Here is a 15,120-nt window from a genome sequence, read left to right as displayed (position 1 = left end):
CAGTGGGGAGAGGGGGAGGGAGGGAGGACAGACCTTATGGTATATGTTGTGTCTGACTCTGTGTATGCATGTGTGGTGCATTGTGGAATATGTGGGGAGTGTGTGTGTGACTATCTATTAGATACCATCCACTCCAGAGCCTAGACTTTGTCTTCTCTCACCAGAGGGTAGTACAAACCCTCTCTGACACAATTGAACTCACAAAGAAGCAATGGTTCAGACCCATTGGCTATGAGCTCCTCTCTTTCACAAGTGGCTCATTTTCTCCACAAACTCATACTCTGTCCCTGGAGGCTGTGCTCCTATGAGCAAAGAATCAAAGGAATGGGAGCCTTCCAATGGCTTAAACAAGGTCCCTCCAGCCTCCAGGCCTGCCAGGACCAGTACCCTGCCTAGGAGAACCATAGGAAAGAGTTTGGGGGTGGGAGGTTGATGGCTATAGCCAGGCATGCCCAAACAAGAAAATATGCTCAAACCCCACTCCCATTCTCTGCTCCCCAATGTCTTTATGATATCAGAATGTGTAGCAGCAATTGCCTGGGAAAAATTGGTGCTGAACTAATTCAGTCATGGAGTCCTCAGGTTCCAACCCCTGTGGGCAGTTCCTTGATTGCCATCTATATGCAATTGTGTGCTGCTGGTTTGTGATTACACACTTCTGTGCAAGTAACTGTGTCTCTATGTGGTTTGATATCATTGTAGTTGTGGCTCTGTGCATTGATGTGACTATACAAGTCATTAGTACCAAGATAAACTAAGGAAAACTCAATGGATAAGGTCTCTGATTTTTTTTTTACTTTTGTTGCTATTTATTACCAAAAGAAAAAATTTTTCACTGTGAACTTGACAAACTCCAAATAAAATGAGCATTTGCACAAAGTAAAACAGAAAAAGAATTATACCTAAAACTACAAATCTCTCTTAAATGTAATTTGCTTTTTCTTTTAAATCTAATAGATATAACAAATATATAATAATATGTAACACTCAAGACTGTCCTGCTTCTCTGTGTTTCCTTCTGGCCTACTTTTTGTTCATCTTTAAAAATACTTCAATACCCCCTCCCTTTTTTTAGCAATCTATCTCTAGTCCATTTCTCCCTCTCACCTCCCCAACTCATTAGGAAAAGAAAAAAAAGAAAAGAAAACTTTTTTTTTTTAAGTGAGGCAATTGGGGTTAAGTGACTTGCCCAGGGTCACACAGCTAGTAAGTGTTAAGTGTCTGAGGCTGGATTTGAACTCAGGTACTCCTGATTCCAGGGCTGGTGCTCTATCCACTGCACCACCTAGCTGCCCCAAGAAAACCTTTTTAAGGAACATGGTCTTTGGCCAAATGCTACACAGTAGAAGCATATAACTGCTGTCTGCTATGCATAGAAGTTTAAATGGGAGAGCAGAGATGGGGTCCACCTAAGAGGAACGGAAGCTTTCTCCAGGGCCGTTTTGCATTAATCTCCAAATATTTCATAGAAAGTGCCAGAAGGAAGAGAGACACAGAGATAAGAGGAGCAGAGATAGAAAGGGATAGAAGACAAAGGTAAATGTGCTTGAAAGAAAGAGAGGAAAAGGAAAAGACAGAGTAAGGAGGTGTGAATGAGTTCTGTGTGAGAAATGTAGAAAATAGTGTGTCATAAGAGTGGGAAAGAGAATAAGCACTTACATATTACCTACTTTGTACCAGGCACTGTGCTAAGCACTTTTTATAAATATTTCATTTTATTCTCACAAAACCCCTGCAAGTTAAGTGTTATTATTATTCCCATAGAAGGAAACTGAAGCAGAAAGAGGTTAAATGACTTACCCAGGGTCACAAGGCTAGTAAATGTCAGAGGCCAGATTTGAACTCAAAACTTCCTTATACAGCCTCAGTACTCCATCTACTGTTCCACCTAGCTACCTCAAGAGAAAAAGAAAGGAAGATATGCATGTATCTATGCAACATAAGAGTGTGTAGATGAGATCAAGAGAGAAAGGTTGTGAAACAGGAGGAAGTTATGAGTAAGCAAGACAAGGGAACAAAACAGTAACATAATGTACTCAGTCTGACTCTAGCATCAGGACAACAGATAAGATACACCAGGACCATACAAGGCAACAATTGGTCTACTAGAAGAATACAAAGCTTAGCCCAACCCTAACAAAGTCCCAATCCATGTTGGAAGGCTGGAAAAATAAGTGAACAACAGCAACATAAAAAAGGATAATTCTTCAGGAGAGAAAATAGATATTCATTGAAAAAGAGGACTTTCAAGCATTCCAGATGAAAAGACCAGAGCTGAACAGACAATTTGGCTTTTAAATACAAAATTCAAGAGAAGCCTAAGAAGGTAAACAAGAAAGAGTAATCATTAGGGATTTAATAAGTTTAAATTGTTTATATTCCTACATGGGAAGATGATATTTGTCTCTTTTAAGAATTGTTTCATTATTAAGGCAGTTAGAAAGAATATACATAGGCAGAACACATGGGTATAGGTTGACTGTGATGGGATGATATCCAAATAAACAAATCAAGAGGTGAGAAAGAGGATCTCACTGGAAGAAATTGGGAGGAAGAAGTAGCATGAGATAAATTATCTTACATGAAGAGGTATAAAAGAGCTATTACAGTGAAGGGAAGGGGGGATGGGGAGATGTTTGAAACTTACTCATTAGAATTGGCTCAAAGAGGTAATAACATACACACTCAGTTTGCTATAAAAATCTATCTGACCCTACAGGGAAGTAGGAGGAAAGGGGGAGAAGAGAAGGGAGGGGACTGATAGAAGGGAGGGGCAGCTAGATGGTGCTGTAGATAGAGTACTGGACCTGGAGTCAGGAAGATATCTCCTTGAGTTCAAATCTGGCTTCAGACACTTACTAACTGTGTGACCATGGGCAAGTCACTTAACTCTGTTTGCCTTGGTTTCCTCATCTGTAAAATGAGCTAGAGAAGGAAATGGCAAACCATTCAAGCATCTTTGCCCCCCCCCAAAAAAAGGGTGGGTCATAGAGAGTTGGGATATGACTGACTAACAACAGGATAGAAGGGGGGAAGATTGGGGAAGGCCATGGTCAGAAGCAAAACACTTGTGAAGAGGGACAGGATGCAAGGAGAGAGAAAAAAGGATAAACGGGGAGAAATGGGATGGAGGGAAATACACAATAATCATAACTGTGAGTATGAATGGGATGGACTTACCCATAAAACAGAAGCAGATAGCAAAGTGCATTAAAAACCAGAATCCTACAATATGCTGTTTACAAGAAACAAATCTGAAGCAGAGTGACATACACAGAGTCAAAGGAAGGGCCTGGAGCAGAATCTATTAGGCTTTAGCTAAAGTTAAAAAAAAAAAAAGCAGGGTTAGCATGATTTCATACAAAGCAAAAGCAAAAATAGATCTAATTAAAAGAGATAAGAAAAGAAACTACATCTTGCTAAAGGGTACTATAAACAATGAAGTAATATACCACATGGTACACTTTCCAGTTTTTTAAAGGAAAAGTTCAGTGAGTTACAGAAGTAAATAGTAAAACTATACTAATGAGAGCCCTCAGCTTTCTGCTCTCAGAACTAGATAAATCTAATAAAAAAAATAAACAATAAAAAAGTTAAGGAGGTGAGTAAAATTTTAGAGAAGTTATATATGATAGACCTCTAGAGAAAACTGAATCAGAATAGAAAGGAATGTACCTTCTCTTAGCAGTTCATGGCACCTATACAAAACTGATCACGTTTTAGGGCATGAAAACCTCACAAGCAAATGCAGAAAAGCAGAAATATTAAATGTATCCTTTTCAAATCATTAAGCAATAAAAATTATATTCAATAAAGGACAGTAAAAAGAATAAAAATTAATTGGAAACTAAATAATCTATTCCTAAAGAATAAGTGGGTCAAAAAACAAATCATAGAAACAATCAATTTCATTAAAGAGAAAAACAATGAGATAACATTCCAAAATTTATGAGATGCAGCCAAAGCAGTACTTGGGGAAAATTTTATATATCTAAATGTTGACATCAATAAAATAGAGAAAGAGCAAATCGATAAATTGGGTATGCAACTAAAAAAAACTTTAAAAAGAAAATATTTAATATTCACAATTAAACACCAAATCAGAAATCCTGAAAATCCAGGTAGAGATTAAGAAAACTGAAAGTAAGGAAACTATTGAACTAATAAATAAACTTAGGAGTTTGGTTTTATGGGGGAAAACTCAATAAAATAGATAAATCATTGTTTAATTTTTTTTTTAATGTTCCACAAACCTTCCACTAAAGTCACTTTGGAAGCACAGGCTGGGAACACATCCTTCATGGTACATGGAGTACCTCAGCTTTTTTGTGTATGAGTGTGTGTATGTGTCTATTTCTCTGTAGATATGAGACTGGCACAATGAGTACAGAATCACCATTCCACTGTCATTTTGTCTGTGTCTGGTGGCATTTTTCCCGGAGCCAAAACTCTGGCTTCTCCCCACTATTGACCAACTCAAGCCTCCCTGACACAGCTGAAGGCTCTCAGACCCACAGACACATTCCTCCTCCATCTTACTCAGGCATATACTCACATACTGGCTCTAAGAGCATTAAGGGGGGGGGGGGGCGAGAGGGGAGAGAGAGAGAGAGAGAGAGAGAGAGAGAGAGAGAGAGAGAGAGAGAGAGAGAGAGAGAGAGAGAGAGAGAGAGAAGAAGAAGAAGAAGAAGAAGAAGAAGAAGAAGAAGAAGAAGAAGAAGAAGAAGAAGAAGAAGAAGAAGAAGAAGAAAGGAAGGAAGGAAGAGAATCAGGGTGCCACCCCCCCACACACTGAAAAAGACATTGTGAGAACCAGTACAATGCCCCGCTGAGGAGAAAGCATGTGATTAGCATCTGGAAGTTACATCTATTCATAGAACCATTACATCTATTCATAGAACCATCTGTAAGTCATGTCAATCAATGCTACCAGCCAATTAGCTTGGAGTTGTGTGTAGGGACTGGGCCGGGGTGGTCCTTCAGGGAGCTTCCTCGAGGAGTACAGAGGATCTTTCCGTTGGAGGTCTCAGTAAGAGCAGCAGGTACAGAGAGCTAGACTCTTTCTCCACATGTTCTCTTTACTAACCCTTAATATACTTTTGCAGGGGAGGGGCAATGAGGGTTAAGTGACTTGCCCAGGGTCACACAGCTAGCAAGTGTCAAGTGTCTGAGGCCGGATTTGAACTCAGGTCCTCCTGAATCCAGGGCTGGTGCTTTATCCACTGTGCCACCTAGCTGCCCCCACCCCTAATATACTTTAATAAATACTTAATGCCCAAAGACTGGTGCTGTACGCTTCTAATTTAAGGCGACCACACATTAGATTTTTAGACATCACAATTAGATTTTTTTTTTTACATATAAGGTATTTTATTTTTTCCGTTACATGTAAAGATAGTTCTCAACTTTTGTTTATACAAGCTTTAAAATTTCAGATTTTTCTCCCTCCCTCCCCTCCCTCCCCCCTCCCCTAGACAGCAGGTAATCTGATATAGGTTATATCTATATATCTATATACATATACATATATATATATACACACATATATATCCATAATAACATTAATCCTATTTCTGCATTAATCCTGTTATAAGAGAAAAAATCAGGGCAGTAATGCAAAACCTCAAAATTAAAAAAAAAAAACAGCACCCAAAACAAAAGAAATAGTATGGTTCAATCAGCATCTATACTCCACAGTTCTTTTTTTTTTTCCTTGGATTGGAGATCCTCTTCTATCATGAGTTCCCTGGAACTCTTCTGTACCATTGCATTGGTGAGAAGAATATAGTCCATCACAGTAGGTCAACACTCAATGTTGATGATACTGTGTACAATGTTCTTCTGGTTCTGCTCATCTCACTCATCATCAGCTCACGTAAGACCCTCCAGGTTTCTCTGAACTCCTCCTGCTCATCGTTTCTTAGAGCACAATAGTATTCCACAAAATTAAATTTTATACAGGAAGGAAGGAGGGAGTGAGGGAGGGAGGGAGGGAAGGATCTCTCAGACACCTGAACATTCTTGTCTCTACTTTTCCCAATTCTAGGTCAAGGCAAGGTTACTGTACTGCTCAGTTGAGCAAGACATATTGGTAGGGACCTGGGAGTAAGAGGGGCACTGACTATGACAAAGGTACCTAGACACCATGCCCTCTCTTCTCTTTCCCAGGCCAAAATAAATAAATAAATAAAATAAAAATAAAACAAAGAGAACAGCATCTTAACCCAGATTCACTTCCCAACCTCATAATGTTAATTGGTGGCTGCAACACTAACACCAGGAAAAGTTTCCTAGCAATCTCTAACCAAGAGAAGATATAATCATAAGGCACTCAGTTCGTCTGCACTTGAGAGATTTTATGTCTCATTGAAAAGGGCCCTTTGAAAAAAAAAGAAAGAAAAGGGCCCTTTGGAGCACTCAGGTTTGCCCTGACCCTTATCAGGGCTGGTCCTCATTCTGACTGCATATAAGTGGAATAAAGTGTCCTCCAATTCCTCTGTTCACCTTTTGCAATGTAAGAAGCTAAGAACATTTTATTCACACTAAAGATCGTACTCCTAACTATAAACCAGCAGCTAAGAGGCATACTGAAACCTTTATTGCCTGACTGGCAAAAAAGCAGGTACATAGCCCCTGGCTTAACAAGGCCTGACAGAAATCCAAAGACCTGGCGGTCCTCCCCAAGGAAGTATCACAAACAAATATAACCAAGGCGCCCAAATTATTATGTAACTATCAGCTGCTCTTGGCCAAAGTCACCCATGTGTCTTAAGTACATACCCTTTTACAAAGAACAAATTTTCCAAATTCCTGGATAAAAATTTAATTCAATGGGAGGCCATAATATTAGTCTTCAGGAACGTTAAGGGTAGATGTGGAGACCTTATTGGCCATACTGTGGCCTACGTCAGAGGATTTAGAAACTCACAAGCCCATTGGTGATTAGGTGGGCTTGTTTGTAGGCAGATCCTGGATGTCTTCCCATCATTTCTATGCCCCAGGGATCATTTCACCTGCACCCTTGTCTCTATTAAAGTGTTTGCTTAATAAATTTGGGACCAGAATTTTAGGCCGACTAAACTATGGGTCTATAATTTTGCTTCTAGGTTTTTATAACCAGGGGACAAGTTAATAAAACCTACTGGAACCAAAGGTCCCACTGGCAACCAGAGTCAATATCAGAGTCTACTAAAATCAACAGCAATAGCCACAGAAGTTAGGAGGCACCTGAGCAACATCCTTAAGATCGATGTGCCCAGGCCCAAATTTTATGAGAATTGCAAGATTCATAGACATTGTAGGGTGGCAGATGATAAGCCTATCCTCCAGAGGGCAAGAAAAGGGAGGAGCCAGCTCAACATCCAAGCAACCCTCTTGACCTGACCCAGGAACATATTGACCCATCCAGTTGAGACCTAACACTCTACCAGAGGCAGGCCCAGCTGAGCTGCTCAGATTGTATTAGCAAACAGTCATCTTCATAAAGATTCCACAAAGGGAGCAAAGTACTTGCAGGGCCAGGGGTCAGGAGGTTCTCTTTAGCCTAAGGTCTTCTTTACACCTGTGCCTCACTATCACTGTAGTTCACTTTGGAGCTCATTCTCCCCCAGCAAAACTTCATATTGCAAGGGCAGATTTGTACCCTTGATTTGGGGGGGAGATTTTGTACAGTTGGTCTCGCTACAACTTCTTAGTAAATTCCTTTTCTTTTTCTTTTTTTTTGGTTTGTTTTTTTGTTTTTCGTAAGGCAATGGGGGTTAAGTGACTTGCCCAGGGTCACACAGCTAGTAAGTGTTAAGTGTCTGAGGCCAGATTTGAACTCAGTTACTCCTGAATCCAGGGCCGGTGCTCTATCCACTGCGCCATCTAGCTGCCCCTAAATTCCTTTTCTAAAAGGTAATTTAGATCTATTGACTAATTGTTAGTGGAGTTACATACAAGGGGTTTCATGAATGCCAGTACTAGAAACCCAGTTCCTCAAGTCTATACCTAGAACTCTACTTTCTTAGAATTATTCACATAGTCACACATACAAACACACATCGAGACATAGACATACACACAGAGACACATGGAAAAAACACACATTCACAGACACAGAGATAAACACAGAAAGGAATATGAGTGTTCAATGGCTCCCTCTTTGAGTCAGACATGCATGACCCAGAGATGACCAAACATGCCTTCTCTATCCCAGGTACTTCCTTCTCCATACACCTAGGCCCTTAGCCAATGACAAACCCTTCAGGGCCTTGGAGGTTGAGAGAAGTAGAGATATGGGGAGGGCAGGAGGTGGAGTCCAAGGGAGCATATAAACCCATAAGGGGCTTTGTCCACCTAGTGGCTCACACACTACAACTCAACCATGAAGGGGACTCTTACCTTGGCCACATTGCTGACTGTGGCTCTGAGCAGCCACTTGGGTGAGATAAGGGGTTTGGGGATTGGGAGGGGGAGTGGTGTCTTGCCCTGAATTCACTGCCTTCTCCCCCACTATGCCCTTAGTACTTCCATCATCATAGTTTCCCTAGACCCACTGAACCCTCACAGAGAATTGACAAGATTCCAACCTTTTGACTAAACTATATCTAAATCTTTTGTTTCACAATTAGCTCGAGCCTGTTTGCCTATATATTTAGTCCTGTCAGAACTCTTCCTGACCTCAGATTTGCCTCTCGAGAAGACCCTTAACTCTTACGAGGCCAGTAACAACACTGTGGAAAGCTTTAAGTTGCTTCACCAATGCTACAAGACAACCACACTCAGTGAAAAGATTCTGGACACACTTCTTATGGTAAAGGGATGCCTCGGTGGTTGAGGGGAGGGTTGCATTTCTCTATGGATATGAGACAGGCACAGTGAGTATCTCATCATTCATTTCATTCTGTCTGTGTCTTGGTACCCTCTTCCCTAGAGTTCAAACTCTGGCTCTTCCCCACTACAGACCAATACGAACTTCCCTGACACACAGCTGCAGGTCCTCAACCCCACAGGCACAGTCCATCTTCTCGATATTACACCTATATACAGGCACACTTTGCCTCTAAAGTCAGCGAGCCCCATGAGAAAAAATAAAAAAGAAAGAGGGTTTCCTCAGAGAACTGAACAGATTCTTGTTTCCTTTCCCCATCCTTCGGTCAAAACAATTGACCTGCTCAGTAGAGCAGGACATATGGGTAGGGACCTGGGAGTAAGAGGGACACTGACCATGACAAAGATACCTAAACACAATGCCCTCTCTTCTGTTTCTCAGGTCAAAATCATTGCAACTCCAGAATGTATAAAGCATGAACTGTCTATAGGATAAAGGAAGCTGTGCTACTCCAGGTCATAAGCCCTGCCTCCCCCAATCATCCCTGACTGATCATCTCATTGCCATCCCTACCTGCTACAGACTGGACTATGGAGTTCAGGACACTTCACTGCTGACTACTGTCACATGGCTTATTCAAATAAAAGAAAAGCAACTCAGCTCATGCCTCTGTGTGTATCACTAACTGTGTGCCACCCTGCTGATATATCATTTTATGTATGGCTGTTTGACTCCAATTGTTATTATGTCAATGAGTCTTCTGTGTGACTGCCCAGGTTGCCATACGGCATTGTGTGATAATGTCCCCTAATGATGTGACTGTGGATATCTGTGTGTCACCCATTGTTGTTTTGTGAAACACAAGTCAGAGAGGCAGGCAGTCAGGCCCTTTGTGAGGACTCATAAAGCTCCTGCCTTCTGAGGGCCTATGCCCAAGGACTGAGAGTTATTTTTCTAGTCTGCAGCTTTGGGGAGAGACCCATGTCCTCTCCTGCCTGACCACCCAACTAGTAGATAGGGACCAAGTTGCCACAGTCACTCCTGTGTTCAACCCAGACTTGTTCTTAGAGGTGTTAATGGAAGAAAGGCGAAACAGCATCCAACTGTGTATAGCTTAGAAACATCCCAAAATATCCTTGCTAGTTCCTGGAGATCTCTGTCCAGCCATCAGCTCAGCCCAGTCAAAGCTAGCACTTCTGCAGTCTAAGTCCTTACTCCCAAGGTTTATCTTCTTATCCTGGTTCTTGCGATTCTCCCTCATACCCCTTGACCCCTCACCAGAGTACCCTCTTACTGTCTCAGTGACTTTGCCTGTGACTATTTCTCTGAGTTCTTCAATCACTATCCTCCCCATCTCTGTCCCACACTAAAACTCACTATCTATATTGTTGCATCTTTCCAGATTTCTTTCTCTCTTTCTTGTCTCTTTGGATTACTCTGCATGTATATGCACACATACATACATACATACACTCTCATGAATAGGTTGCTCCTTCCATGAGTAGCCTATTCTGTTACTGTCACTACATGTGGCTATCTCTTTCTATCTTGTCCTTCATTCTAAGAGGAATGTGACATTGGGAGTTGATTTCATGACCTGCAGTGAATTGGATTTAAGTGAGGGAGGGCTGTGGAAGGTCATCAACTTCACTCTCTCCTCCAGAATCATATAGGTCCAGTGGCAAGATGTACATCAGGATGACTGTAGATGGCTCCAGATTTTTTAGGCAATTGGGTTAAGTGACTTGCCCAGGGTCACACAGCTAGTAGTGTCAAGTGTCTGAGGCCTCATATGAACTCTGGATTTCTTGACTCCAGGGCCAGTGATCTATCCACTGTGCCACCTTTCTGGAGTGATATGGAGGAGGATTGATGCCTGGGTCCCTAAGAAATCTATTATTAATAATTATTTTCTCACAAGGCTTTGTCAAGGGCATAACTATGATTGAGCTATCATTGCACAGACACTTAATTGTTCTCTGTGCCCAAGACCCCAAATACCTTATCTATAGCACAGGACAATATGGGGTCAGACATCCCAGGAAAAAACACAACCATGGAGTATTCCTTTATTGTGTTTAGGATGCTTTCAATAAGGTAGGAATGTCTTGTCTTGTCCCTGCTACTTGTGCCAACACAACCTTATTGATGATTTTGAATCACAGGCAGTACATCACTTTGAGCTTTGTCTTTGTCATTGAAAGTAGGACACAGAGAGCAAGACATCATTACTAGAGACCAGAAAACTTGAAACAGAGGACAGAGATGAGAATGATGTCCTAGAGACTCAGACTTAGTTGCCTGGAGACAGGCCTACAACTAGGCAGCATAGCTACCTTGTGTCAGTTCTCTAGTGGCAGCAAATTGAGGTCAGCTGAGTCTGTCACACACACACTGTCATTGTACAGACTCCCTTTCTGAGGTACTCTGTGTTGGAGCTTGAGAGCAGCAAAAGACCCATATAACTACACTCACAAAGACACTGAGGAAATACAGATCCCAAGTGCCACATACAATAAGAAAAGGGGAAAGTCAAAGAGCTCCCAATTGGAACAAATAGCCACAACACCACACAGTTTACTCAAGCTTTATTTCACCTTTTACTCAGACACTTCTCCAGACATTCTGTTACATAGAGCACCAAAGAGCAATGCAATTTCTTCAGCACTGACTTTGTCAACATAGAGTCATTGTTGTTCTTCTTCAATCGTTCAGTTGTTTCTCACTCTGATAAGGGAATAAGGGAGCTGCCATGGTTCTGAATCAACATAATATCTAGAAGCCAGGAGAATAATTGGATGGGGAAAAAACACAGGATCAGGAATGATGGTCAGAAATCCACAGGTCAGGCCTTTTGAAGGTCTGGTTCCAGTGAGCAGAGTACACCTGTAAACAGAGTAAAGGAAAGCAGTGTGCTTTATGGCCTATTTTAGATTTCCTGATGTGGATAGAGGATCAGGGCTGGCAGGTAGCGAAACCATGGGACTCAGTTACCGCATTGTCTTTGGTTGCCCCACCCTAGCACCCAGATTAGCCCTTTGGAGCTGATCTTTTTCTTCCTAGCCTATGCCCCTCTCAGAGAAGCAAGTTCTTTGTGGTTCCTCCATGGTGGGTGAAATTAAGAAGGCAAGCAATTTGATATCAAAAATACATGTGGGGGCAGCTAGGTGGCACAGTGGATAAAGCATCAGCCCTGGATTCAGGAGTAACTGAGTTCAAATCCAGCCTCGGACACTTGACACTTACTACCTGTGTGACCCCGGGCAAGTCATTTAACACCCATTGCCCCGCAAAAAAAAAAAAAAAAAAACCAAGCAAACATGTGAAATCATGAAAAAAAATTTTACATTAGCCATGTTACAAAAGAAAAATTAAAAATAACAATAAAAACTTGTCATTGTGATCCATAAGGTATTCCCTTCCATTTTGCACCTGCCCCCTAACAATCACGGGTCCTTTCCATTTGACCTGAAGCTCCCATACCTGTCATATCCCCATTATAATGTGAGTTCCTTGACAGCAGGGACTGTCTTGTTTTTCTATCCCCAGTGCTATCTCCAGATAATCACAGTAATTATGAGGTTTAATATCTCACTGTGAGATGGAATCACACTGACCTGAGGAGGAAGAGCTATTAACTTTTTTTCATCATAAAAGTATTTTACTACTTTCCAGGTACATGTAAAGATAATTTTTAACATTTGTTTTCATAAGATTTTTAGTTCCAAATTTTTCTCCCTCCCTCCCCCCTCCCCAAGACAAAAAGCAATCTGATATAGGTTATGTATGTACAATCACATTAAACATATTGCTGCATTAGTCATGTTGTGGAAGAAGAATCAGAACAAAAAAAAAAAGTAGAAACGGTATGGTTCAATCTACATTCAGAATCCACAGTTCTTTTTTTTTTTTTTTTTGGACAACATTTTCCATCATGAGTTCTTTGAAATGTCTTGGATCATTGCACTGCTGAGAAGAGCCAAGTCTATCACAATTGATCATTACACCATGTTGCTGTTACTATGTACAATGTTCTCCTGGTTCTGCTCACTTCACTCAACATCAGTCCACTTAAGTCTTTCCAGGTTTTTCTGAAATCTGCCTGACCATCATTTCTTACAACACAATAGTATTCCATTATATTCATATACCACAACTTCTTTAGCCATTCCTCAGTTGAAGAGCATTCCCTCAATTTCCAATTCTTTGCCACCACAAAGAGAGCTGCTATAAATATTTTTGTACATGTGGGTCCTTTTCCCTTTTCTATGATCTCTTTGGAATACAGACCTAGTAGCGGTATTGCTGGGTCAAAGGGTATGCACAGTCTCATAGCCCTTTGGGCACAGTTCCAAATTGTTTTCCAGAATGGTTGGATCAGTTCACAACTCCACCAACAACAATGCATTGGTGTTCCAATTTTTTCACAGCTTCTCCAATATTTTTTATTTTCCTTTATTGTCATATTAGCCAATCTGATAGGTGTGAGGTGGTACCTCAGAGTTGTTTTAATTTGTATTTCTCTAATCAACAGTGATTTAGAGCATTTTTTCATATGGCAATAGATAGCTTTGATTTCTTCATCAGAAAACTGACTGTTCATATCCTTTGACCATTTCTCAATTGGGGAATGACTTTCATTCTTATAAATTTGATTTAGTTCCCTATATATTTTAGAAATTAGTTCTTTATCAGAAACACTGGCTGTAAAAATTGTTTTCCAGCTTTCCACCTCCCTCCTAATTTTGGTTGGATTGCTTCTGTTTGTACTGTGGTAAAATATGAAAGTTTTTAACAGTCGGTTAGGATAACTGAAAGACGCCAGTTTTTCAAGGACCACCCTTTTGGGGAGGAGATGAACAGTCCGCCTGCTGCGCATGTCAGACTGCCTGCGGGGCACTTGACTTCCGGGGTGGAGAGAACGGAAGTGGGGGCTTTTGCCTGCTTGGCGGGACTCCTGACGGCGCGGCACAGACGGTCTCTCTCCAAAGGTGGCTTTTCGGTTTGGTGAGTTTTTATAAGGAATATAGACTAAGCTTAGACTTAAGACGATTTGTATTGTGTTTCTACTTTCCTATCCCTCTAATCAACATCACCTTGTGACTACCATAACAATAAATAAAAAGGTCTATCTAGAAAACCAAAAGCTTCTTCCATTTACTAGTTTGGGAGATAAATTAAGGGAAAGGTTAAGTAGGGGAGATTTATGATCTAATATCCAATTTTAAATCTCACAGTACAAAAACTTTTGAATTTAATGTAATACTAATCATCCATTTCATAATGTTCTCTGTCTCTTGTTTGGTCATAAATTGAAGAGCTATTAACTTTAAGAGAGATTATTTTATGGACTGGGGTGCAATTAAGAGGTGCCATGGATGAAGAGCTGGACCGTGAGTTAGGAAGAACTAAATTCAAATCCAGCCTCAGGCACTTACTAGCTCTATGTCATTGGTCAAGTCACTTAACTTGTGTCTGCCTCGGGTATAAAATGGGGATAATAATAGTACCTACCTCCCAGGGTTGTTCCAAGGATAAAATGAGAACATTTATATAGCAATTTGCTAACTTTAAAGTCCTATAGAAATGCTATTTAAAGTGCTATATAAAGGCTAGATGGCTTAGTGTCTAGAGAACTGGGCCTAGAGTCATGAAGATCTGAGTTCTAATCTGGCCTCAGACACTTACTAGCTGTGTGACCTTGAAAAAGTCACTTAACCCCACTTTGCCAGGAGGCAGCTAGGTGGTGAAGTAGATAAATCAGTGGGCCTGGAGTCAGGAAGACCTAAGTTTAAATGTGACTTCGTACACTTACCAGCTGTGTGACCTTGGGCAAGCAAGTCCCTTAACTCCTGTTTGCCTCAATCCTTGCAAAGAAAAGTCCATATTCAAAGATAATTCATAGGGTCAACAAAGAGTTAGACACAACTGAAAAACAACAACAAATAAATGCTAGCTATCATTACTGTGGTGGGGAGTGAAGATCACAGTAATTGGGTGGGGGGAGGAAAGGAGAATTACACTAATGAGGAAAGCACTTTACACTGACTGTCAAAGATTCATGTCTCTGTCTCTGATGGGAATTTTCATTGTTCATCCATGGAGAGTTTTCTTGGGGAGGTAACTATTGTAAGCCTCAAATCTCTCAGCTCTCAAAATGGTTATTAGGAACTAAAGCCTCTCAGAACTTTTCTGTGCCTGAAGACCAAACCCCAAGCCCTTGGGAAGAGGGACTGGACATCTCAGGGACATGAAGAGTGAGAGGAAGGGTGAGACTAAGAGAAATGGATCATGTTGCAAATTAATTA

At 41.0% G+C, this 15,120-nt stretch overlaps 1 protein-coding gene across 1 annotated transcript; it reads left to right on the top strand.

The window, feature by feature from the left end:
- The first annotated feature begins 8,350 nt into the window (after positions 1 to 8,350).
- Positions 8,351 to 9,458, top strand: LOC122739984 (secretoglobin family 2B member 24-like). The gene is made up of 3 exons (XM_043981738.1): positions 8,351 to 8,423; positions 8,613 to 8,794; positions 9,254 to 9,458. Exons 1-3 carry the CDS (start codon positions 8,366 to 8,368, stop codon positions 9,305 to 9,307), a joined length of 294 nt encoding a protein of 97 aa, XP_043837673.1. The 5' UTR covers positions 8,351 to 8,365; the 3' UTR covers positions 9,308 to 9,458.
- Positions 9,459 to 15,120: the final 5,662 nt, after the last annotated feature.

The sequence above is a fragment of the Dromiciops gliroides genome, chromosome 2 (genome assembly GCF_019393635.1).
Source record: "Dromiciops gliroides isolate mDroGli1 chromosome 2, mDroGli1.pri, whole genome shotgun sequence".
NCBI classification, from domain to species: domain Eukaryota; kingdom Metazoa; phylum Chordata; class Mammalia; order Microbiotheria; family Microbiotheriidae; genus Dromiciops; species Dromiciops gliroides.
This window is presented reverse-complemented; position numbering and strand designations above follow the sequence as displayed.

Coding starts and splice junctions, on each gene's coding strand:
- LOC122739984 (XM_043981738.1), top strand. CDS start 8,366: ATGAAGGGGACTCTTACCTTGGCCACATTGCTGACTGTGGCTCTGAGC. Junction 8,424..8,612: donor GGCTCTGAGCAGCCACTTGG/GTGAGATAAGGG, acceptor TTTCACAATTAG/CTCGAGCCTGTTTGCCTATA. Junction 8,795..9,253: donor TTCTGGACACACTTCTTATG/GTAAAGGGATGC, acceptor TCTGTTTCTCAG/GTCAAAATCATTGCAACTCC.